Source organism: Plectropomus leopardus, chromosome 12 (assembly GCF_026936395.1).
Source record: "Plectropomus leopardus strain MGB_pleo_1.0 chromosome 12, ASM2693639v1, whole genome shotgun sequence".
In the NCBI taxonomy this organism is placed as follows: domain Eukaryota; kingdom Metazoa; phylum Chordata; class Actinopteri; order Perciformes; family Serranidae; genus Plectropomus; species Plectropomus leopardus.
Window position 1 is genome coordinate 30996691 of NC_142187.1, and position 27472 is coordinate 31024162.

At 36.5% G+C, this 27472-nt stretch overlaps 1 protein-coding gene across 1 annotated transcript; it reads right to left on the reverse strand.

Annotated features, from left to right (window-relative positions):
• Positions 1 to 5264: 5264 nt before the first annotated feature.
• LOC121951750 (vesicle-associated membrane protein-associated protein A-like) lies at positions 5265 to 25933 on the reverse strand. Its single transcript, XM_088085828.1, has 6 exons — positions 25770 to 25933; positions 17426 to 17578; positions 15147 to 15250; positions 12230 to 12310; positions 7522 to 7701; positions 5265 to 6219 (listed from the first exon to the last, which is right to left on the reverse strand). Exons 1-6 carry the CDS (start codon positions 25825 to 25827, stop codon positions 6058 to 6060), a joined length of 738 nt encoding a protein of 245 aa, XP_087941954.1. The 5' UTR covers positions 25828 to 25933; the 3' UTR covers positions 5265 to 6057.
• Positions 25934 to 27472: the final 1539 nt, after the last annotated feature.

A 27472-nucleotide genomic window follows, 5' to 3' on the forward strand; every position in this document is an offset into this window, starting at 1 on the left:
TTAATGCTTTTAGGTATATTTTCAACATGCTATACTATTACGCATCTCTATGAGCTATAATAAGTGGTTTTTACCCATTTTTTGGAAATGTCAAAATTTGACAATTTGGCAAGGCTATACTATGCGGTTTTTGGCCATTTTTTCGACATGCTATATTTTGATGTTTTGGGCCGTTTTTGGGTATATTTTCAACATGCTATACTATTACGCTTGTCTATGAGCTATAATAAGTGGTTTTTAGCCATTTTTGGGAGATGTCAAAATTTGACATTTTTACCAAGGCTATACTATGCGGTTTTTGGCCATTTTTTCGACATGCTATATTTTGATGTTTAGGTGCTGTTTGGGCTTTTTTTTTCAACATGCTATACTATTACGCATCTCTATGAGCTATAATAAGTGGTTTTTAACCATTTTTGGGAGATGTCAAAATTTGACATTTTTACCAAGGCTATACTATGCGGTTTTTGGCCATTTTTTCGACATGCTATATTTTGATGTTTTAAATGCTTTTTGGTATATTTTCAACATGCTATACTATTACGCATCTCTATGAGCTATAATGAGTGGTTTTTAGCCATTTTTGGGAGATGTAAAAATTTGACATTTTTACCAAGGCTATACTATGCGGTTTTTTCGGCCATTTTTTCGACATGCTATATTTTGATGTTTTGGTGCTTTTTGGGCTTTTTTTTTCAACATGCTATACTATTACGCATCTCTATGAGCTATAATAAGTGGTTTTTAGCCATTTTTGGGAGATGTCAAAATTTGACATTTTTACCAAGGCTATACTATGCGGTTTTTGGCCATTTTTTCGACATGCTATATTTTGATGTTTTGGTGCTTTTTTTTTGCTCTTTTTTCAACATGCTATACTATTACGCATCTCTATGAGCTATAATGAGTGGGTTTTAGCCATTTTTGGGAGATGTCAAAATTTGACATTTTTACCAAGGCTATACTATGCAGTTTTTGGCCATTTTTTCAACATGCTGTATTTTGATGTTTTGGGCCGTTTTTGGGTATATTTTCAACATGCTATACTATTACGCTTGTCTATGAGCTATAATAAGTGGTTTTTAGCCATTTTTGGGAGATGTCAAAATTTGACATTTTTACCAAGGCTATACTATGCGGTTTTTGGCCATTTTTTCGACATGCTATATTTTGATGTTTTGGTGCTTTTTTGGCTTTTTTTTCAACATGCTATACTATTACGCATCTCTATGAGCTATAATAAGTGGTTTTTAGCCATTTTTGGGAGATGTCAAAATTTGACATTTTTACCAAGGCTATACTATGCGGTTTTTGGCCATTTTTTCGACATGCTATATTTTGATGTTTTGGTGCTTTGTTTTGCTCTTTTTTCAACATGCTATACTATTACGCATCTCTATGAGCTATAATGAGTGGGTTTTAGCCATTTTTGGGAGATGTCAAAATTTGACATTTTTACCAAGGCTATACTATGCGGTTTTTGGCCATTTTTTCGACATGCAATATTTTGATGTTTTGTGCCGTTTTTGGGTATATTTTCAACATGCTATACTATTACGCATCTCTATGAGCTAAAATAAGTGGTTTTTAGCCATTTTTGGGAAATGTCAAAATTTGACATTTTTACCAAGGCTATACTATGCGGTTTTTGGCCATTTTTTCGACATGCTATATTTTGATGTTTGGGGCCTTTTTTGGCTATTTTGTCAACATGCCATACTATTACGCATCTCTATGAGCTATAATAAGTGGTTTTTAGCCATTTTTGGGAGATGTCAAAATTTGAGATTCGTCACCATACTATACTTTGCATATTATATTTCACCATTTTCAGTCACTTTTGATGACATACTATACATTTACATTTTTGTGCTATTTTGGGTCATTTTCAATGGCACACATTACTATGCAGTTTCTGGGTCACGTTTTTAAGCATACTATATTATGACGTTTTTGTGCCATTTTTGGTCATTTTGGATAACACAGACTGCACAAAAAATCACCAGCTTTCTTCCTACCTCTCCGGATGACATCTCCAGCTCATGGTGCATCAATAGGGCCAAAAAACATAATAAAGGACAATATTCATCCAAAACATGAACCGGTTTCTGTCCTGCCATCTTGGAAGTGCTATAGGAGCTGAAAAAGTAGAAAAGAAAAGACTTAAAAACTTTCCCTGGGCAATTAATGCAAAAGCATGAAGATTTAACTTCTCACTGAAATTTGACTCACACACAACATAATGTAATTCTCAGGTGCCATATTCAACAGGTGCAATTATTATTTATCTGTATTTCTTTGTTCTACTTTCATTTATTGTTTTTTATGTTTTATGTCCTATGATTTTTGTTCTTTGAAAGATTTGCACTGTTCAGATGTAACATTTAGTTTCTGTTGTACTTGTTGTGAAGTGTCAATAAAGGCATTCTACTGTATTCTATTTTGGCTCATTTTATGCCATCCTATTTTATGACATGGTTGTGCCAAAATGGGTGCTTTGTGATTTTTGTGCCATTTTGGGGTCATTTCTGATGACATACTATACTATAATATTTTTGTGCCATTTTGAACATACTATACTGTAATTTTGTGCCATACTGGGTCATTTTTGACAACATGCTACACTGGCATTTTGGGGTCATTTTTGAAGACATACAGAACTATAACATTTTTGTGCCATTTTGGAAAATTTTTGATGACATGCTATACAATGATGTTTTGGGGTCATTTCTAGTGTTTTGTTTTTTGTCATTTTCAACGAAATATTATATACTATGATGGCTTTGGACCATTTTGGTCTTCATTTGATGACATCCCTTATATGACAGTTATTTGCATATTAAGGTCATTTTTGACAACATATGTTGTACATTTTATTATGATGTTTTTGGTCTACATATAAGATACTATACTAAGTTTTTTTTTGTGCGATTATTGGTCACTTTGGTGTCATTTTTGTTGACATACTATAAGATGATATATTTTTTTTTTGACATTTTTGACCACATACAATTCTATTACCTTTTTGTGACATTTTTGATTACATACGACAGTATTAAACTTTGGTGACATTTTTGACGACATGTTATACTGTGACATTTTTGTGACTTTTGACAACATACTATACTATCACGTTTCAATATCATTTTGACAACGTTATAGTATGAACATTTTCAACATACTACACAATGATTTTTTACATTTGTTGACATTTAATTTGCTATTCTATGCAATTTTTCACCAAACTATAATATGACTTAGGTTGATTTCGACATGCTACACTGTTTCTTTTTTGGTGTGTTTTTGTTGAGACGTTATACTATGACACATTTGAAGATACTACACCATGACTTTTTTGATATTTTTTTATGATAACATAGGTAAAATTAAAGTATGTTTTTTTTTTAAATACACCAATAAAAATCATAGTGTAGTATGCCCAAAAATGTCATACCAATATACTTAAAAAAAACTGTTAAAAATATCATACTATAGTGTTTCAAAAGAAGTCACCGTATGTCAAAAAATCTGTTAAAAAAAAAAGTCATAGTATATGGTGGTAAAAAATGACATAGTATAGCAAGTCATAAAGCACTTTAACTCAAGGTAGAGTATATCCAAAAATGTCATTGTATAGCTCTTCAAAGAAACGCATTTTTACATGTTAAAAAAATACACGTACAATGTTGCACTATAGCATGTCAAAAAAATGTCTATAGTATATTTAAGAGTCATAAAAAACATGTCAAAAAAGGTTATTGTACAGCAGGTCGAGAAAATATCAAGATAAAGTTATAGTGCATAATAATAAAAAACTTTATTATTAAAGTAAAATTATAAAATTAAAAAAATTATCATCATAATGAAGTATTATAAAAAATGCCAGTATAGCATTTAAAAAGTCAAAGTGTAGTATGTCATAGTACAGCATATATAAAAAACAGTCACAAACATCAAGTCAGTGTATGTCGAAAAATGTTAGTTTAGCATATTAAAAGAAGTTAAAAAGCCATAGTAAAGCATACTGAAAAATGTCATAGTATTGCATACTGTCTGAAAAAATGTTTTAAAAAAGTTGTAGTATAGTATGTCAAAAATGTAGTATAGCATGAGAAAAAAATGTCAATAAAGTCAGTCAAAAAAATCCATAGTAGAGAATGACAAGAAGTCATATTACAGTATTTCATAAGAAAGTTATTAAAATCATTAAACAGAATTTGGCAATAAGTTTTAAAAAGTATTTCATAGTATTCCATTAAGAAGTCATAATATGTCATTAAAATAAGTCCTACAAAAAAGATAGTTATAGCATGTAATTAGAAAAACTTCAGTATGACAAAGTACTTTTCATTCTTTTTAGGGGCCTTAATTGTCAGCAAATTAAATTATCGATTATTAATATTTGTTTAGACCCTGTGACGCCATTCACATATGCAAATACTAATATATATATATGTGATTGGCCGACATCAGGCGGTATTTCAACCAATTTTTTCCCCCCAGACCCAAGAGTAGCTTCTATTATTCCTGTTGTTGCCTCGTATTCAGTCCTGTAACATTCAGCCTGGTGCTAATTATTGCAATTTAGTCACAGTAAAGCAAGCAACATGTTATTCTCCCTTTCCCTACTCCCAAAAAGAGAAGAAAAAAATCGAGAGGGCTTTTCCCACGCTACGCTGTCATCCAGGAGTCAGTATGAATCATACCACTTCACATTTAATGCAATGATTGCAGGTTTCACTTTTGGGGGGAAAATAAGCATCTCTTAAAGACGGTTCTGTATTTTAGCCATCATGCTGAAATGTACCAAAAACGTACCACATTACCTTGGCGGAAAAACCTCAGAAATACTGAGTAACAGCTGCTATTTTGTGCAAGGTGAAACCATTCAAATGTTGAAAAATCGAACTGAGAATCCAGAAGAAACCCAAACTTTCACCTTGATTAATTTGGTCAGTAAACAATTGAGTTTGCCTCGATTCACTTTCATAACAAAGCATTTTCTAGCTCCGTGACTCTTGGCAGCCAATAACCTGAAAGCCAAATAACGAGGCGGATATGAGAGATATTGCTTGACTGAAATGTCAAGAGTGATTAAAACACACGGTTAGCTCACATCGGGTACTTTTTCCTTCTAATAAGAAAAGCATGCAATGCAAATTGTTGGCGGCAATACTGATAGAAAAGCTGGAGCACAAACGCTCATTTTATGGCATGAAAAAAAGAAGATTTTAAGGTGTATCGGAAACAGGAAAAGACGGCTATTGAAACCACATTTTTTCATTTTTATTTCTTCAATGCTTAATACCATGGGACAGGATTTTAAGAATGGAGACCTTGTTTCAGTCAATATTTGCCTCAAAAGGAATATATGATTTGTATAATAATAATAATATTAATAATAATAATATATAAAGTCTGCATTGGTGTTGTGAGGAAAAGGAAAGGACAGAAATGTACAAGAAGGAGGCACCTATCCCCAGCTGGACCTGACATTCCAAGACAAGAAGTAGAAATTACAAACCCAACAAATTTACTTCAGAGGCAATCCAGCAACAGGTAGCAAGGTGTGTTTGATGGAAGTTCTTTCCTTTTTCGTTTAAAAGGATTTAAAACAACATTTACAAGACACCTAACATTCCATTCAATTCCTATTAAAAACAACAGAGAGAGAGAGAGAGAGAAATAAATCGAATCTTTAGTCTGCCTCTTTGCCCGTGGTTCACTGCTCCGTGTCGACTGACAGTATACAACTCTCATTGTCCCGCCACATTTCCTGTAAATCCAGCCATCAAAAAAAAAAAAAACAGAAAAAAAAGAAAAAAAAGGAGCAAAACTTTTTTTTGTCGCCTTTCTTTTCTCAACTCTCTGTGTACTAACCGTGTGAGATTGTTAAAAGGCGGCGCCTTCGGATGATGCTGTACAGATGTGTTCACTGTAGGCCACACTACCAATGATATGGCAAAGTCAACACAAAAGACTTCTCGGTTTTTCCAGGCCTGTTTTTATTCCGGAGCCGGGGCGGGGGGGGGATACGGCTGGCATGCACCTCCCGGTCTACAAGATGAACTTCCCTAGGAAGAATCCGAGGAAGATGGCTGCTATGACGACGAGGAGGGAGGGCAGGGAGGCGGTGCTGGCTTCTCGGCCGAGGATGCTAGTTGAGTTTGTCGTCATGTGATCTGAGCGCGGTACCTTTCTCATCCTAACACCGTCCTCCTGTGACAAAGGACGAGGAGCACAAACAGTCAGCACACACAGCACGTTCAAACGCACTCAGAGTTTTTCATCCTTCAGCCCGTAACTGTAATTTAACGTGTCCCGCTGACCCCAAACCCATGAACACACACCGTCAGGCACAAACCTCCAATCGCCACATTTTCTTTTTTTCATAGATTAATTCTGTTGGTTCCCCTGAACGTCGATCAGTGTTTTATATCATTTCACAGCCACTGAAATGTTTTTAACCCTCATGCACTGTTTCCATTTTCTGACTAATTACACATTTGATACAAAATTTTACCCTGCTAAAAAGTGCTATAAAAATACTATATGTAAATATTTTTTCAGTTTTCACTGCATCGCATTTGTCAACCAACATCAGTCCTGATGATAACTACCAAATATTTATTCATTTTTAAGATTTTAATCCCTTAAATACCAGCTTGTTTACATGATGCCAATGTTTTTTTAAATGGAAAAAACACAAAAAAGTGGGAATTTTCCATATAATGATATTTTTTGTTGTTGTTCATCATCACAGTCTCAGATAGGTCAATGGTTAGTGGCAATATTGATTTTTTTGCATTCAAATGTTTTTTGTTATGCCAGTTTATAAAAAAAACTTCACTCTTAACATGTTTACAACACAAAAATGTACCCTGGCAAAAAGTGCAATAAAATATCTATATAGAAATATGTTTTCATCTTTCACTGCATTACATTTGTCAACCAACATCGGTCCATACACCAAATAATTATTCATTTTTATTATTATTCATTTGATGAAACATAATCAAATTTACAAAAGCCTTTCTGGGGGCATAACAACCTTTTTGGGATGCTCACTTAGTTATTTTCTGGATCACAGGTGTGGTGTAAGTGGCTCAGCGTCAGTGGTGTGCTTTATTCTTAATGTTTTGGGCAACTTTCATTTGATAGCCATTTGCACTGTTTGGCCTTTTGTATATTTGGTGCTGAAATGCATCGTGGGTTGACAAAATCGGAGGGAACCAGATGTAAAAAATGGCTTTCTTTGATCGGTGTTTGTGTGAAGATGCCGGTATTACCCGTTTAAATCTGGAAGGGCTGAAGCAAAATTTGCTGTCATTAAATGTTAAATCAACGAGGGAACGTTTTTGAGTCCAATCGCTCACTATAACACTTGTTATAACACTTGTTATAGTGAGCGATTGGACTTGTTAATGTCAGGTATAAATACACGTAACAGGCATCACAGTGGGGATATATTTAGCATCGGTGTTAATCATGTTATGAACATCACTTATCAGCACATCTAACCTTTAATTGCCGGTTCTCGTCGGCCAGCTTGTTCATCTCAGCTTGCAGCCTCTTGCACTTATCCAGAATTTTCTTCATCTCTGTGTCGTCCAGCGAGGCGGTGACGGGCACCGTGGCTGCCGACGAGTCGCCCTTCACAGAGTTCATCACCGGGGCCGCTTTGGTCGCCTCCACGTCATTCTGCCCCGACAAGCAGAGGGAGAGAACCACTGAAGTGAAATCCAGCATGTCCTGAACTAAGTAGGGAGGTTAGCCTCTAGACGGGAGCCTGTGCCAAAGAAAGGCAGCCCCGTCCGAGGAGCAGGAGCTCACAGAGCCAGATCAAAGAGACCAGGGAGGAAATACATCCCTCCACAAGTCGTGTTTGATGTGGCTTTGTTTTGTGGGACAGACAACATGACGGCATCGGGGAAATGAAGGGCTTTGTAATGGAAATACAACAACTGTGTTGTAGATGAAGGTTGACAATCAATACCCGGACAGGATGTGATGTTTTTATCCCTTCAGCCACAATCCAAGGCAAACATTTATACAGAAGTCTATCAAGGCCCAGGTCATTTTTGGACTACATGACTCTAAATATGGGCTGCATCAAACATCAGGATGTCTCATTACACATCAACAGGGACCTTTTTTAGTTTGTGGAGTGGATGTGGGTCTGTGACTGGGGTTATCAAGTGGGCACCTCAGAACGGACGACGCGTCCACACTCACTAGAGATAGAGCGATTTTGGTTTTTTTTAAAGGGCCGATACAGATTATAAGTAGGTGACCAATAACCAAAAGTAGGAACCAATATGCTTTTACAAGAAAAATGAAAATCTTTCCAGATTCTGGACTTTCCTGGAATAAAACAAACCCCAACACAAAACTTTGTTTAGCTTTTTAGCAAATGTTTAATCAAAACTGAAACTGTCATCATCAAATACAGCAAGTTCCCTGCAAATTTTTTCGAGTCAAGTGAAATTTTAAATTGAAAATCAATAAATAAAAATGGCTCCCTGAGGTTTTACAAAGTTAAATGTTCCTCCCATGCTGACACTTTCTTTGCATTGTTTCATTCATGTAATCAGCAATCGTTTAAATAAAACACTGACACAGATAATTGAGTAATCACGAGCAGCCACATTAAATATGAGCACACGGATTGGCTGAGACAGCTGTCAATCACGGTGGAAAATCCCCTTCTGTAAAAATTGAAAAAGTTATTGACACCGAATCTATCATAAAAACGATCAAATGAACAAACATCAGGGTGGTGAGAACCTTCAGCCAAAGAATCCATCTTTGGGAAAAATCTGCACTTTTAGTTTGTCCCATTCACTAATATGGAGGGGCGGGCTTTATGACCTATACTGCAGTCAGACACCAGGGGGCGATCAAATTTGAATAGCTTAATTTTGGGGGAGCTGTCATGTTGTCCATCTTCATATACAGTCTGTGGTCTTAACCTAATCACACATCTATCATCTGTACTTGCTGTACTTTGTAAACACAGCTTACTCGTCGGGCTGGGTATCTTTTGAAATGATTTTTATAGTTATGCTCATTACTGAGTTTTGGTATGAATATCATTAAAATACCTTTTTTTGGTTTTCTCTGAAGAAATATGATTCTAAAACGAGTAGTTGCACAGAGCCAAATAAAACTGCTGATTTGAACTATGATCGAGAACTCAGTAAACAAGATTTCAAATCTGACCACATATTTGTTCTGTATTAACCAAAAAAATCCTGCACACTCTCAATCACGTGCTCACATGACTTAGACCGTTTGGGTCCACAGCCCTTCTTTAATAGAAGACGTGGTCAACAAGAGTTTTTTGGTTTAAACGAGTCGGTCTTTGACACGATGCATCCGTCTATGAGATTTTCTGATGCACAAGAACTTTATTGTAATTGTTTGGCAGCTTTCAGTACTTGGCAGTTTTAGAAACTCTGTGCAACAACACATTTTGTTGGTATTTAAAAGCACAGAGGTTTGATACGCAGCCCTTCTTACATCGGATTCACACTGGATGCAGAAGTGCCGCAATGCGAGCCAATTTTCTGTTTAGTGCTGCCCATTTTTGCGCTCATGTAATCCAGTTTGGCTGTTCACGCTCATGCAATCTGCAGCGATGGTTTCGAGGCTGAGAGCAAATGTGTTTTACAAAACTAACAACAAAAAAACCTTCGATATGACACAAGGGTGTACATTTTTAAAAAAGCAAAAAAGTAAAAGCAGCAGAGAAATTTCCTTAATTTTTCATTTATCTTAATAAAAAAGCAAACTTTCAGTTTCTTCTTTTGTATGTCCATTTGTGATCATTTTGTGTCCCTTTACTGAATTGTGAGGTTTTTGCTGGCCACAAATGCAGCGCAAGTTATCTTTTGACAACTGAGAAACTAGAAGACAAGCACACACACATACGCAAGCAGACACAGACGGAGCTCTACATATGACTAGAGAGCATACGAAAGGAATCGAACGGCCAGGAGACATCCGACGGGCGACTGTGCGTCATTTTAAACATCGAGCTCTTCTGCATCCAGTGTGATCACGTCGTTAGTTTTTAAAAATGACACTCGTAAACATGATTTCCACATCATAACATTACACCCTTTGCTGTATCTTTACTGTGCAAGTTACACACACACATACATACATACAGGCTGCATACATGCACATTTCACATTACATACATGCTACATACATTACATGCACATTTCACATTACATACATGCTACATACGCTGACTCAGCAGTCCATATATCCACACTGGACAGCCTCTTAACGTAAGCTGAATCTGCAGGGTCCTACTGAGCTGTCCAGCAGCACTGCTTATCCAAATCCTGATTACACTGAGAGCTCATTATTACAGGCTCCCAGTGTTCACAGCCACCAGTTTATTAAGCACGAACTAATGCAATCCATTACAAAAGCCCCGTAATAAATCCTAACTTTGAACAGCTTTTAATGTTCAGTTTACTGTGCTGATTCAATTTTAAATGCCGAGTTTGTGAAGTCGGAGCGCTTTATGCGTTACTATGCGTTACTATGGGGACTGACAAAACATTACAAACACATTCAGTGTAAAGCAGAAAAAACTACATTGATCTAAGTGCCATGTCGAAGTCATGAACTTTAAATGCTCAGATACAAGTCTAAACTAGCTATGTGAACGCTAACACGCTACTTAATTGATTGTGAGTTAGTTATTGTAGTGACACACCAAGTAAACCCCCACACCATTAAAAGTGTTCATCTTTCAGAGCTCTTTTCTCACCTTGAAATGCTTTCACAGCAGCTGCACTTTCACACTGGCGCTGTTTGGGCTTGATGTAGGCGGCATCGGTGACGTTTGCCGCAAAAATGCAAAATGCAGCGCCACAATGCACATGCCGGCTGCGGTTCGTGTGCTTCGCAACAATCAGATGCATGCAAACATTTCATGCATCCCACAGCAGAACATTTACATACTGGAGTGTGTGAATTTTTGTTACGAGTGATGCTGAAGAATGTCCGCGTCGCTCGTAAAATCTCAGACAATCTTTTGCAGCATCACTTTTATTTAAGTTGTAGTGGGTCAAACACACACACTTCAGCGTATACTTCGGAATTAAATGTCGATCCACTTTTAAAAATATTATATATTATGTAATATTATATAATATTTTTGGTGGTTGCTCCATTTTTCTTTTTTACAATTACCAACTAAACCACAATCCATGTTGCTACCAAAACACAGACTACTACATGACTCATAAGTAGTACATATATTTAGTCCAGTGCAGAGGTAGAAATATGGTGATTAGAGTCGGTTAGATTAACCTACATTTTGCCAACCGGTAAGCGCAAGTATTAAGTAAAAAACAGTATTAGGTGCAGTGGTACGTTTAAAGATTTGTAACATCAGCAAGATGGACTTTCACGCAGAAGAGCTCGACTCTTTTTGGCATTAGAAGAAACCAAAAAGAGGGATTAATTGAAATAAAATAAAATGTTTGTGGCAAAAAATACCTCAAAAATTCAAATGTAAGACTATTTAATGAGTTTTACAGACCTAATAATTATAAAACTGAAATGAAGACATCTTAAGACTTTTTAAGGACCTACAGACACCCTGACAGTTGTCTGGTTCTCCGCCTGATTGTTTTTTTACCCATAATGTTGATACGCAAAAGTGCATGGTGCGATAACTGTCATTTTCATATTCTGCAACCCCACCTCGCACAGAAAACTGGAGTTCAGATGATTTGTTGAACTAATACCAGAGCATCAAGATCACAACCCTCCTGATCTGAAAATAATATTTTCACCATTTAAAAAACTGTCGTATATGACACAGCATGACACAATAAAGTAATTTAGGTGAGGTCTGGCCTGGAAACAGCTGATAATTGGCTAAGTGTAAAGACTGAGCAAGAGAAACGCACATTAGAGGGGAGAGGAAAACTAACAGCTCAGGTTTTTCTTTTTTATATATATTTTTTGCACCTGGCACGGGTGCCTTGGCCAGTGTTTCCATTAAAACAGCATTTTTTTAGTTATTTGACATTATAGCAATGGATTTTATCCAAAGTTTTCCCTCTATGGAAAGCTATGGCATTCTGGAAATTTTCAAAGTTAAGCATTTGACAGAAGTCCTTAAGCAGCAAAATGGCACTTGGGGTTATGATTTAAATGATGTGGAAATAAGTTTTTAATGTGCAGCAGCACCTCTTACCACTTTATCGTTTTCAGAAGGCAGCTCGAAGACACATCTCAGCTTGGAATCCATGAGATCATCGGGTTTTGCATCTTTCCACTGGTGGAGATGAAAAATGGGCATGTTATTCATCAACTCAAACTGCTAGCAGCTGGATTCTGTCCATATATATACACACACACACACACACACACACACACACACACACACACACACACACACACACACACACACACGGCAACTTACTTCATACTATCCACATGCAATGCAGCCTTAAATCTATGGAAATTACATAAAACATGCAGAGTTTCATTTAAAAAACAGTTAGCCCCCCCCCCCCGCCTCATTTTTCTACACACAGTCATATGTGTACATTTTTCCACTGGTTTTACGGTCTGTTTTTTCACAATGACAAATTTCCTTCAAGTCAGCTCCTGAACCTGAGACATTCATGTTGTGATTTTATAAACTCAATAACAAAAGGTGTGTAATTAAAAGTACCCACAATGCACAGAAATGCTTTGTGGTTGTGTAAAAGAAAACATTGGTCACTAGTAAAACAGTTGACTAATGCCACGAAATCAGTTTATCCGATGAAATAGAGACTTATTAGATTCCAGGTGAGTTATCAGCACCAGTCAGACCTTTGTTCCTCTACACTTCCTGGATTTTGCGTCTCATTCAAGACAAGCCAGCTCATGAACATGACTTCAGGGTATGTGAATGTTTTACTGGCTGACTGAGCCTTTGCTGTCCTCTGGTGGACAACTGAGAATTCATCACAGCTCAATTTGTGATTTTTTTTGCCATTGTGGCCCTCTCCAAGAGCAGCAAAATGTCAATTATTATGCCAGCCTTGATACGCAAATCAGATTTTTTTTTTTTTTAAATGACAATTTTTTGTATAATTAGTGGTCAACTACTTATAAACAGTTAATAATAACACAGCCTTATAATGTTGACAGGGCTCTTTGATTACCAACTGAAATTGTAATTAAAATAATTGTAAAGTAATCTGTATTTATCATAATTAAGATTCATTAAAAAAGCACATCTTTTAGAAATCTAAAATTTAAAAACAGCATTTTCAATGTCAACAATCAACCATTTGTCTTTGTTAATATTATTTTTGACAGACTGCAGTATATAGTCAAGAGCTTATTTGTGTTCTGGCCCATTTTGCTGTAACATGGAGGATATTTCGAGCTCTCCAGGCAGCAAGAGGAGTTAACAGTGACACATGGGGAGTTCAAAATTCATGTGGAAATGATTTGACCCATCAACTCCTAAATAATCACATAGAAATCAATCCAGTTAACGTTGATAAAGCTGTTGGACAGCTGTTAAAATTGGGACTGGTCTAGGTTGTTTATTTTTGTGCAGGCCGGCAAAGAGCCGGGACACAAGCCGCTTCTTTAACCACCTGAAAAAGCAAGGCTGGGCACTCTTCATGTGCCTACTCTTTGCCAGCTTTTAAGGGCGCGAGGCATCTTGTGCCTGATGTTGCTAAGCGACCACAACCTGCACCGTATCATTGCCTACACAGCAGAAATCCTGAGTTTTTTTTCCTTCAGGTATTGTTTTTAAAGTGTGTATTAGGCCTAAAATCTTGTCTGTGGGACAGATGTAAACCTCTGGGAGGCCCTGGACTACAATAATCAGCTTATTCTCTATATTTATCACAGAGGCTTATTTACGGAAGAAATAAGACATATCTACCAGCTGTTATTGGTTGTTCCTCATCAGATGACATGAGGCATGCATTGCTGCAACCCAAACACTGCACTTTATTTATCTCAGGGGTGCAGCAGCCCCACCCTTTAAAACAGGTGCTTTAGATACAGGGTGTCTGGGGGTATTAGACACCTAAATTTAATGCTTTTAAGACCTTTGCAAGTTAATGTTAAACCAGATTTAAGACAAATATTTGGACAAATCACTTTTTCTTCTTCAAGCATTGCAGGTAAATAGAAGGGAGTTAGGTTAATCTTAATTTTGCCAACAGGTTAGTGCAAGTACAACTGTAGTAAACTGTGGAAGTGGCAGGTTTAAAGGTTTGTGATATCAGAAAAGTAACCTTTCACGCAAGAGAGTTTGATTCATTTTGACAAAGAAATCAAAAGAATGATAAATTCATTAGATAAAATGTAGCAATTAAAACCTCAAAAGTTTAAATTTAAGGACTATTTAATGACTTTTAAGGCCTAATGTTCATAAAATCAAATTTAAAACATTTTAAGACTTTTTAGGAGCTGCAGGCAACCAGTTCGGAGCGGTTGCATGCCGCAACGACATCCCCCTCATTTTTGAACGCGGTTTCATTGTTAAGTCAGTCTTAACATAACATGAACGTCCTAATTGGTCTTTTCTATTCCTGCTTGTATGTTTTGCAGCGGATGTGATAAACATCACCTGACAGGATGCAAACATGAACACAAGCCAGTGAAATTCCAGTGAAATGATCAATAGCAAATACTATAGGGACCCACACAGATAACCACATGGAAACTGTTTTCTTACACAAGAGTTTCAGTTTGTCTGATACAGTGGAGCACAGGTATGGAAAGCAAACGTTTTTTGAGCTCCAGCTGTGGATTTAACATTAAAATGGCAAACAATAAAAAAGTAGGTCCTTCAGTACGGGAGAGACTTGCTGCCACGCCAGAAAAAAAAAACCTGATCACTATCGGGTAATAAAGTTTTTCACATTTGAAGATGTTTTTCCACATATTACCAGGATTTTTTTCACATAATAACAAGATTGTTATAACAATAAAACTTTAAAGTCAAAACAAGATAAATAGCGCATTGTAATAACATAAAATGTTTCGCATATTGGCATGGCAGCAGTATGCTTCCATACTTAAGTATGTTTTGTGATTCACATTTTTAACAACATCTTTTCTAAGAGTCTTAAATAAAAAAAATCACTTACCAATGCATCCATGTCAGTACCATTTGACGGGGCAAAAATCGTCTGCACCATGAATTTGTGTTTACTTTTCTCATTGGGGTCATAGTCAAAGGGCTGTAGCATGACTGTAAAAGAAATATGAATGATGTTAAAACATTTGAGCACAGAAAAAAATAGTACCTAAATATTGAGCATAATAAATCCCTGAAATCTATTCCCTGTGACAACACAATATCTTGTGAAAGATCTAATTTGCCTAAATTAAATAGGTGATCACTTAAACCAGCCAAAAATAACATGTTCTTTCTGTAATATGGTCATTTCAATAATCCAACGCTGAAACACTGAAGGCTGACTTCTGATCGACCTCATGTTGTTGTCTTTTTCTTTAATTAGTTAATTCTATCAGCCATCAAGAGGACGCCGTTTGTGTTCCAAAAGTTAAATAAATTTGATATAAACCTCCAGCGTCACTGTCCACTTAAGTCATTCGCCATCCAAAATTTAAATAGCATTAAACAATCTGTCCTGTGTACCCTGATAGGTGGCTGTTCCTTGTTGTCAGCTTGGTTTCATGTCCATCGGTGCGCGATTGTATATGAACATACAAAAACTAGTGGTGTGAATCACCACATGCCCCACAATACCATGCAATCATGTTACTCAAGTCACAATACAATATCATTGTGATTTTCAATGTTTTGCAATATGCTGAGTATTGCGATAATACACACTGAGATCTACTACAATTTATTACCTTTTTCAACTGTATATATAACAAAGTTTTAAAGATAAAGTTTCTCACTTCAGTCATTTCTTACCGCATCAAAATTCTAATGGAATGAAAAACGATTGATTTTATTATTCTAGTAGGTTACTAAAACCTCAATTTACATTTCCAATATTAATAATTTAGATAATAAAAAAATGATAATTGGTGTGTGTGTATCGATACTATGCTGCATTGATTTTTTTGTACCTCACCCTTATTAAAAACTGAGTAGCACATGGCACCTTATACGACCTTATACTTCAGCCACAGACCATTATGACCTGTAATTTTGGGGTTGTGTTTACTACTATCGGCTCTATTTGACCCTTACTGTTGAATCAGCATGTTGAGGATTGAATTTAGATACTTGCATAAATAAATTATCCTGTTGAAATAAAACAAAAAACTGGAGAACTCTGCATATTTCAATGTGATTATGATTATTCGGGATATAAATATAATCACAATGAACTAGTCAGACTGCAGTGTTTAGCTGGGCTTCAGTTTACATTACTGACATAATTTCATTTTGACTTTTATTATTGCTTCTGTGCATTCAAAGGTAGCGAGGGACCCTCCAATCATAAACCACTCATTTGTTGTCTTTAAGCAGAAAAATATTTCCAGAAATTTCCTCTCAAGACATCTTCCTCTGCAGAGTCTCTTATTTTGGAAATGATCTCATCTCTTTGCAAGATGCATTGTGCAGCATATGTTTCCTTACCCTTAGGTTACATAGATAAATATTTGCTAATGCACAAACACTGGATGCCAGTACCCACTTGCAGTATTTAACCAACACACTGAATATAATGTGCAGTTTTAAGTAGAAAAGAAGGAAAGTTGTTTGTGAGTAAGGCTGGGCACTATGTTGATATTGTATCAATATTGTGATATGAGACCGGATGTGATTATATCAGAAGTGTTGTCTTTTCCTGGTTTTAAAGGCTGCAAAAGAAGTAAAGTGATGTCATTTTCTGAACTTACAAGATCTGTTCTTTTATTTGCCTTTATCCACTTAATCATTATATCAACATCACTGATGATTAATCTCGGTCTGAATGTTTTGTGAAAACACCAATCTTCAAATTTACAATTCTGCAATACTGATAGAGGTATTTGACCTAAAGTATTATGATATTTGATGTTCTGATATCAAACAGCCCACTGAAGAGACCACTGGTGGTTTAGTGGTTACACTCGTACTCTAAAACTGGCATACAGGTCAGTTTCTGTCTGCATTCAATACATATACTACACCGCATGTGCAACAAGTGGAATGTGAACCATGTGGACTTGATTAGGTGAAAACTGTCTTCACAAATCACAGCTTAAGGCTTAAAAAACGCAATTTAGCATGTGACCTTGTTGACCTGTGACTGAATTGTGCTCCATCTCCCCAACCTAGTTTCTTTCCCTCACAGGTTTCCCACTGTCTCTTTCAATTAACAACATTGTAAAGGCTTAAGGGAAGTCACTGAACTTAAGGGAAAAACAGTTAACTGAGGAAAAACTCATAAAACCTTACCAGAGATAACGACAGTTGCACCTGCGTCGATGAGACCGCTGTTTGGCCGTACACAGTACCTGCGTGGTGCGGTTGTCTTCACTTTGAAACACACTCTTTTGTCAGAGGGGTTTTTCAGTTTGAGGTTGGTGGTGACTACATCTGTGAAAGGACCTGATGGACACAGAAGCACAAACAAAAATGCATTATTTCTGTATTCTTGAGCACAGTCTTTACACACACCACCACAACAAAACAGGAAATGGAAACAAAGGCAACAAAAAAGCATCCCAATAACTGAATGTTGCATGTTTATTGTTTACAGTAAAACTGTGGAAATTGAGAAAAAACAACATTTAAAGCTCAAGATCTAATCCCTAAACAGCTGATAAGGTCTGCAGTGTTCTGGTGCCAAGGTTCAAAAAGAACTTTAAAAGATTAGTTACAAATTTGGTCTAAATGATTAAGAGGACTAATTGAATAGTGACTTTGTTGGCTTGACGCTGGATCTCAGGATAGTTTTGGCGTACGTATTCTAAAGACGGGATAGATGAAGAAAAGCAGGCAGAACTACAAGATAAATTAACTATGACTTGCAATATACATTCCAGCCTATAAGAAAGTATGCCAATTACTATGATTTGCTTGGTCGGAGTATTACTGAATACTTTCTTGCTACTTCCAATTCATTTGTAAGACAGACTTTTATTGTATCTTGTTTACAAAAACTGTAATATCAGTGTTTCCCACAGAAATAGGATCTGACAGATTACGACCGATGTTTTTTTTTCAGATCCGTAAATGCATCGCTGCCAGAACTTTTCAGTTCTTTTTTTCCTCAGCGGCAGTTTGAGTTGTGCAGTGATTAACTCAGAGATCAATGGATGAGACGAGCGAAAGCTAACTTTGAGACACAGTGCAATTAACAATCAAGTTTCTCTTTCTCTGTGCATGACACCTTGAACACACTGCAAGCATAAGCAGGGTGTGACGGCCACCTTGCCAAACTGCAGCATGTTGCACGCTCACGGTGTTCACAGCTTTGTTGCTGTGACGCTTCTGCAGGGCTGCAATGAGTTCTATATTTCCACATTTATAAGCACAAATTCTACTCACCATGCAAGATTTAGTAAAACATATTTGTATTTCCTCATCTCTGTGACAGACAGACATTGAAACTGTAATAAAAAGGTGGTATGGAATCAATATAATCATAAAAATGCCATTTTCACTGTCCATTTCTGCTGATAACTACACACGGTACGTGGAACGCAGAAGAAAAAAATAATCGGCAAGACACAATTTCTCTAGACGTGCAGCTGAGATTCATCTGACAAGCGCTGCTCACACAGTGTGGCTGCTCGGAGTTGTTAAATGAGCACTGAAAGAAGAAAAAAACAAAACACATGTTCCACAATGCTTGTGCGCTGCTCTCACAGGCAGTGTGATCCAGACCTGACACTCTGCTGCTCCGTTTGTGCCCAGAGTATGATCTGAGCCCCGAGAATGTGGTGAAATTACTTTATCCTAGCCGTATATTCCAACAGGCCTGCTAATGACGGGAATATTAAAAGTGCATCTTAAAATAATTGATATACTACAAAATCCTGACAGAAGGGCATTAAGACCAACACTTGCAAAGCTTAGCATGATACATTTATGAAGATCACCAAAACTACCCACACCCCCTTTATATGCCTCTGGAAGTGGTGTGCCAAACCTCCTAAATAAATTACTTTTTTCTCCCTGGCAGCTAATTTCATGTATTCACATTGGAAATGAGGTTCCTGTCCTCCTCAGGTCATCCATCAAGAGATCAAAAATTAGCGCTCCATCTTGTGACAGAGCTTGCTTCATATTAGGTCCTTAAGCATGGTCAGCTTAACCATCTTTGATAGTCATGTCAGGTCCAAAACACAACTGGAGGCTAAGCCAAAAGGAAAAAAAACTTGATGAGCACAATTAGCCTGGGGGTCTGGAATGAATTAAGTCCCATGGTGAATGATTAGGTGAGGTACCTGCCACAGTATTTGCTGGTTGTTCATGAAGTGTTTATATTGATGTCACAAATTCGAACATACACTTGAGCTTCCTAGAACTTGCCTTAAGTTAGTGGTATTTACAAAAACAAAACACATAGCAATGTCATTAAACAAATTGCATTTTTGTTTCATGACATTTAAAATGTAATGTAAATATCTCACATAAGATAATAGTTGGATACCTCAAAATAAAATTTTACTATATAATCACCAGTGTCTCTTGTGCCCAGACCTACAGGACTATTTATTTAAAAAGTCTGAATTTTACAGACAGTTTTCTTTGAGGACACCTGTTGGTGATTTGCCAAAAGTTTGTTTCCATACAAAAAAAAACATGAAAAATGTCAAATAAAGCATTCATATACTGTTTTGACTTTCCACACTTTTTTGCAGCTTGGTTGTAGCTCTAGCGCTCACAAAGCCTACATTCAGCCAGAGAGATAAGAAGCAATGTGTGACCAGATTGGAGTGGTTCCACCCAGCTAAAGCTAACATGTAGCGTAACTGTGATGACTGGGGCGTTGTTTTCAACGCAGGTGCACCACAAAGGCATTCCTATAAACCTGAAAAACCCACTGTTATCATCTTAGCCCCATTATCTGACTCAGAGTTGACTCAGAGCAGAAGTGTGTCCAATCACATGTTGAACTATCTTAAGGATGTTGAGAATAAGTGAGGAATAAAGGTGAGTAAATGTGAATTTGCGGATCAAAAGTACATCAGGCATGATAATTACAGCATGTAACCTTTTCCTCCTGACTTTGCACATGCCTGAGGCTTTCTGTTGTCCTGTACATGCGAGGGTACAAGAGCAGTGCCTGTTCTTCTAACAGGGTTCCCACACATTATCATGGACAAAAATTACAGAACTTTTCCTTCTTGTTTTTTTCCTTGCTCAACTCACAAGGTGTTTTTCAAACGTGTCGAGTCAATTTTATTTGTAAGAGTCAAACTAATGATAGTAATTTCTGCTTTTAGTGTCTGTCAATTATCAATAGTGTACTTTTGGCATTTTAGCAAAGAAAACTTTAAATATTCTATAAAATTTGGCAAAAAAAATAAAGAAAAAGAAATCACCAAAGTTTTGTACAGAAAAAATGTATCCAAAACCCCCTTTCTGAACTGAAACTGAACCAAAAAAGAAAAAAAATTCTCCCAAAAATTTTCTATAAAAATTGTCAGAAAAAAATTAAAAAGAAAAAAGGCATCAGGAACACCAGCATGCAGATTTGGAAGGCATGTTTTCTGAAAAATGAATTAAATTAAAATAAAAAAAAATCTGCAGCAACATAAACACTAAATACAGCCATTTACAGCTGTATGCCCCTCCTTCCAACCAAAAAATGATTAGACATGCCTAGTGGGCATTCATGGAGGGAGAAAAAAATGATGACACTTTCATTAAAAACAAATAAACAAAAATATAGCATAACCAAAATGTTGTCACATTGACACATATTAAAGCTACATTGTCAGCAACAGAAAAAAATTCCCTATGATGTTAAATTAATGTTAATTTATTACACACAGCACATTTCCATGATTTTTCCAAAACTTTCAATGATTTTCCCTAGTTCCATGACTTTTCCAGGCCTGGAAAATGTGATTGTGAAATTCCATGACTTTTCCAGGTTTTAAATGTCAGTGGGAACCCTGTCCTAATGAGAATGACTAAAGGAGGTAAAATTAATTAACCATACACCTTCCTGTCAAAAAAACACAACATTGACATGCAGATCTAAAACAACTGAGTAATTTCCTCTGCACAAAGGAATAACAGTCTGACCGAGATACATTTCTGCACGATACTGTACTGTAAGCATTACTAAAGCCAGGACAGATACAGATAAAACACTGGAAAGCAGTTGCACGCATCAGATATACACCCACATAGCCTGCATCCATTGCCCAACACTGAGAAGGCACCTTTGCTTGAGCAGCGTTAGCACCGACTCTCTCATCTCGTTGCATGTATGCTGAGTTAGGGTCCCCCAGGCCAGTCCTAGTCTAAAAATACCAGCCAAGGAAAGGAGGGCTGCCCCCTCTAGCTTGCTGGAGGAATCCCAACAGAGGCTCTAAAAGAGACCAGCTCTCGGATACACGCAGACCAATTTAGCTCGGCCTGTGTGACAGTAAAGGAGTCGTGGTCATCTTCCTTCTCCTCATATTGCTTCTCGAAGACAGAAAAGGAACGATTTCATTTTTCCTCTGTAATCCTCCTAAAAACACAGACAACTTTCCAAACTGGGCAATAATTTCTCTTTCAGTGTGGCAGTTTGGATTAGATTTTATCAGTCTAACATTTAACAGGGTTCCTGCAGCTTAAGGCAAGGTAGATATGAGACTTTTGTAATGCCACTAGGAATTAACTTTTAAGACCAAAACTGAAGGACAGTTTTATTTTGTCCAAATGTTTATTGTAACATAAATCATGACATGAAAAAGTAAGATGATCTACATCAAATGTTGGAAAAACAATCTTTTTTAGAGTGAAACACGTGGAAGAGAATGAACATATTATATCATAATAAAAGTATCTGTTTGGTTTACCAATAGAGGTGAGAAATATCTGGCATTACTGGATGGTTTTCTTTCGTGGTTCTTACTCTACATGTGCTTGGATTCCCATGATGAAAAGTTTAAGAGGAATATATTAAATTATTTAACAAAAAAAGATGTGACCAATTACTTTGAGATTTACAATGCAATGTCAGATTTTTTTTTTTTTTTGGTTTTTACTTTTTTTACATTAATGAATTGAATGCCTTTTAAGACTTTAAGGATGTGTGGAAACCCTGTTTAATTTCATGCTGGTTCATACTCATAATTACTCACAAACTTTTTGCATAACACACTGTATTCAGAATCAAGCCTCCATACACAGGTTAAAAAATCAGGACTATTCAAACTGCACTTGCAAATGCATCACTGGTACTCCTACTTAGCAGATATACCAATATATTTGCAACTGTTTTGCATTTAGATTTACATTTCATATCAAGAGCCAGCCGATCGGATTTTCTTCCTCATGACTCTTTGTTTTGATTGTTTTGTCTACAGTGCAGTGGAAAAGAACAGATGGTTCATTGATGATTGTTCATAAATTATTTTATTATCAGCATTTTTGTGATAACTTTGCAATTCAGCCTTGCATCCATTTCATTAGACAGAGGTTAAAAGTTGGCGATAGAAAATGTAGACCGTGTGACTGAGAATCTGAATAAGTCTAATTGAATCTGAATATTTAGTCAGAGAAAAAGGAGGACGTCCATGATCAGATTATGATGGATCAGATTATGTTTCTGCCAATAACAATTTAAGATTCAGGTGAGGGCCAAACATTAATTTATGTACTTGGGTTTAACTCTTGACCCCTCTTTTTCAAACTTGTATGTAGCAAAGACAGCCTGACTAAGTGGACCAGTGCAGCCAGACAGCTACCCTCAGCTGTAACTAGTTCACTCAGGAAAGTTGTCAATTTAAGCACCATAAACACTTTAAAATCTGGAGCAACATTGCTTTTGTTGTGCTGCTTAAGACGTCTTTTACAAGTCCTTTAACCATTGAACCCTGAGCACTATTTTTAAAAAGCTAGAGAAAAACTTGAATTCTAATTATCAGAATTACATATTTAAAATTATGTTACTGAATTATACAGTACATGTTATATTTAAAATTATGCTACAGAACTATTAAATTTTTTTCAGCTCACTTACTTGTTTTTTTCTTGCTAATATTTTGGTCAGTTTTTTGAGTATCCTGTTTACATGTTTGAGCATGTAAACACCATATTCTGTTTGTGAGAAACTCGAATGTCCTAGCTTGAATACTCCGAAATAAACCGGGATGTATGCAAGGGAATATGAATAGTCCAATTTCTCTGTGCTCATGTAAACACTCGAATATGATCATAACCGGGATGAGCCTCATAAACAGGTTATTCATGTCAATGTAAACACACTCAGTGACTGGCTCTATTCAAAACCACAAGTCCTGCACCCAATGATACACTCAGGCCAAACAGAAGCAGAAAAAAATACTTTTCCTGGCTTAAAAACCAGCTTAATGTTGTACAGAGAATGATTATGCGTTTGGGGTCAACATAAGACTTTACTGCTTCTTTTCAGCGTGTTATATCATCAGGTGTCAGATCTGAACTGTGTAATGATGTATTAAGGTGTGCCAAATCAATCAGTTTCACATACGACACCTCATCATCACCAAAACATTTCAGTGACTTTCCCTGGCTAAAATCCATCCTCTGGGTCTGGTATTTGAACTGGTGACCTTTCCAACAATCCTGTCATGTCCAGGCTACAATCAGTCTCAACTCATACCTAGTCCGAACTAACAATCAGCCTCTTAGGATGAGCAAGACAATGGACCGAGAGATTCTTGGTTCTGTGACAGTAGTGCATTCAGCAATAAAACAGTACCTCATTGACAAAAAAATGCCTGCAGCAAAAACAGAAGCTAGGACAAATACAGGAAATGTGTAAGATTTCTGGGTTGAAGTGAATAATGGTCTAGATAAATTATCTGTTTTGTTAAATCATATCTGACTATGTGACAACTACTGATGAACTCTCCTTTTTATTTTCTCCATCAGTGTGCTATTTTGAGTGTGACTGTTATTATTTAGCTGTATTTTACCTACTTTTTAGATACAGGGTTCCCACACATTCTTGTGAACAAATTGTCAAAATTTTTCCATGACTTTTTAAGCATCCATAATAAATGCTGAAACAATATCCAGCCCTAAGCTGACACATATTAAAGATATAATATGTCAATTGCTAAAATACAGAAAATAAATATGATATTATGTTACACTATGTGGAGGGTTTTCCCCAGAAGATTACTGTAACAAACATTTTCATTAAACCCTAATAAAATTCCAAGACTTTTTAAAAAACTTTAAGTAGGTTTTACTAATTCAGAAGTTTTCCTTGCCCGGAAAATTACACTGAAATTTAATGACTTTCCATAACTGTGGAAACACTGTGGATATAGTGACAATTCTGGTTATTACTGATTTAAGTACTGTCAACCTTATTTTCATTGTTAGTTATTTATCCTTTTGTTTTTCTTTTGTTGACTGATGCTTTTAGTGGTTTTCCTGTTTTCTTGTTGTTTTTGCCTTTGAAATTAAATTATATAATTATTTTCTTTTGTTTATGATGTAATGTTTACTTGTGTGGATCCTAAGAAGCATAGCTGCTACCCTGACAGTGGCTGATGGGGATCCAAATGCATAAAATAGAAAAAAATGGTTTAACTGCTAGGATTGTTTTACAACACCACGTCCTTGGTAGTCAAGTGATACTGAAACTGTAATACTTACATCAGCAAAAAGCAGTTTTACTGTTAGCTGTTATCTCAAAACCACTTGTAATGTACAAGATCAACAGTTGAAATCATACAAATGCAAACGTAAACATCTAGGAGTTTCTGAAGCAATTTAAAAGGGTTGATAGGTCCGAAAAATGGCAAACAGAGCAGGTTGTTGTTGGGGAATAGCTATGAAAGTCGCTAGCTAAATATCAACTTTTGCATTAGCAAGCTAGCTTAGCTGTTAGCCAACGGGTAACTGACACATCATTGAATGTTATCACTGCCAAGCAATCAGTGGTTATCTAGTGTGTGGTGTTACTTTGGTTTCCTATGAATGGGTCTTGATAATATTGTTAACATATTTTAGTGAGCAGCTAATGAAGTTAGTATAAACGAGCTAAATGTTGCTGAAAACTACTGATTGTTAACGTCAGTTAGCCAAGTTAGTCATTCAAACTGTCAGTTGCTATATCGGTATAACATGACAAAGTGTCTGTCAGGTGTGTCAATTTGGAACATTTGCTGCTAAAAAATAAAAAAAAAATAAAGTAAATTTCATTATAAATTAACGTTACGTCCGGGTTATGCATTTCAAGAAATAGACTGAGCCCCAAGGTAACAACAGTTTGCTGTTGCTAACACCACTAGCATAACGTTAGCGGCTCACGTTGCTAAAGACAAACACGGTGCGTTTTATTCGCGCTTTAATTCACAAACACAGGCAGTTAAAACGCATCATTCCGCCTCTTTGCTGTGTGTTGTCACGGAGCTGGTGGTGCACGGCAGGCGGTCAAGAGGCACGCCACGCCGGCTATCCACGTCACTACAGCGCGAGGCTACAGCGGCCCGTCTTTTCCCTGGCTAACTTAAAATGGCGGTGAACGCTTAGCTAGCATGCTAGCGACCAAATTCGCTTGAGGGAGTGTAAAATCAGGTAAAACGCTCCGGCACTACTCGCCGGACGTCTCAAGAATTGTTGCTTTACTTACCTTTAAATCTGAGGTCGGAGGGAGGGTCGAGGATGAGGACTTGATCCGACTTTGACATTTTGGCTGAGGGGGATGCACTTGGTTTTGGTATCGGGGAGAAACTGACAAGTGGAAACCCTGGATCCCCTGCTGCCACCACTGAGCCAACTGCTGACTGAGCGCTGCGCACGAGCAAGTGGCTACAAATACGGGAACGCGCGAGCGCAGAGCCCTGTTGCGCGCCCTCGTGGCTCAGCGACTGATGTGATTATGGGGCAGAGTTAACTAGTTTTACTGCGCGTGAACCGAAGTACTCTGGAGGCAAAATATTTTATAAAATTAGAGGAGTCCTGATTTGACCCTTAACCGGTTAAATGTAAGTCACTTGGTTTGTGTTTGTGATTCAAGTAAACACATATAAATGAAAACATACTTTTTTCCTTTCACTTTCAGTTACTTTCTGCACTTAAAATCACATTGTCAACATGTTTTGACTATTGTATGTGGAGTCAACAAAATCATTTTTTTGCCTCATTGCGGTCCTGAAATGTTTAATTGTTAGTTTGACCATTTGAAGCAGTTTGTGACTTTGTTTTGAAAAGCATTGTATAAATAAAGTTCATTGTAATTATTTTTTAAACATCTATTCTATATATTCTATGGAAAAATATATTCTATATTCTCTCTCTCTATAAATACATATATATATATAGAACTTATATATTGAAGGTGGGAAAAAAAATCACACACAACACAAATAAAAGCAAACAAGCCGTACAGTCAAGTAAAAATATATAAAAAAAAGAAGGCCAATAAAAAACCTATATAACAGTGTCATAAACAAATACTCAGGCCACTTAAACTCAAACATCATGCTCGAAAAGGAGTAGGAAGAAGTACACACTTTACACTTTATTCCTACCCCTGTATATAAATTAACATTCTGTATCTATATTCCACATAAACAACTTTCCATTTTACACAACCTGCTTCATATGAACAACTATTCCAGATTTATATACAACCCAATGCAATATACAATGTTATATATATATACTATACTATACTATACTATACTATACTATACTATACTATACTATACTATACTATACTGTAGTTCTCAGTCATTAACAATGATTGGGGAAGTGACTGATAAGGCATAGGAAATAAAGGTAAGCATCATAGCACATAAATAAACCATGTTTTACTCCATATTTATTCATTGCAGTGGATCTATGCTGCGCCGGTGTGGTTTGAGAACCATTGATCTATGTCAGTGCAGTACTAACATATCTGTGATAAGACTCCAAAATCATCAGGCTCTACTTACCAGTAAAGATTAACTTAACATTTTCTGTAAATCAACAGCAAAAGTTCAGTAGTAAAGGCTCACAGTGTCATCTATATTTATTTTATTTGTTTATATTATATTTATTTACCAAAAATGAGTGACAAAGCCACTAGCACATCTATCTTTATGCAGTTTATCCACTTTAAAGTTATTATTGTTGGTTTCTTTCTCCACTCTCTCCCACACTGAACTATTATTAACTGAGTTCATCCTTCAGAGCAACAAACCTGTCAGTTTCAAACAGCACATGATCAACACATTAACAGGTGGTCTTTGACGTTTTTTAGGCCAATGACCCCTCAGTGATGGAGCGATGGAGCACGGACCCTCTACTACACACTCTATATGAGTAGTGCAGCTTAAAGACATTTTC

Bases quoted from the DNA above. Each gene is read 5' to 3' on its own strand.
- LOC121951750 (XM_088085828.1), bottom strand. From the start codon at position 25,827: ATGTCAAAGTCGGATCAAGTCCTCATCCTCGACCCTCCCTCCGACCTC. The intron at 12,311-15,146 runs GTAAGTGATTTT...CATCTCCACCAG, and splicing joins GTACTGACATGGATGCATTG to TGGAAAGATGCAAAACCCGA. The intron at 6,220-7,521 runs GTTAGATGTGCT...CCTTTGTCACAG, and splicing joins ACGAGAACCGGCAATTAAAG to GAGGACGGTGTTAGGATGAG.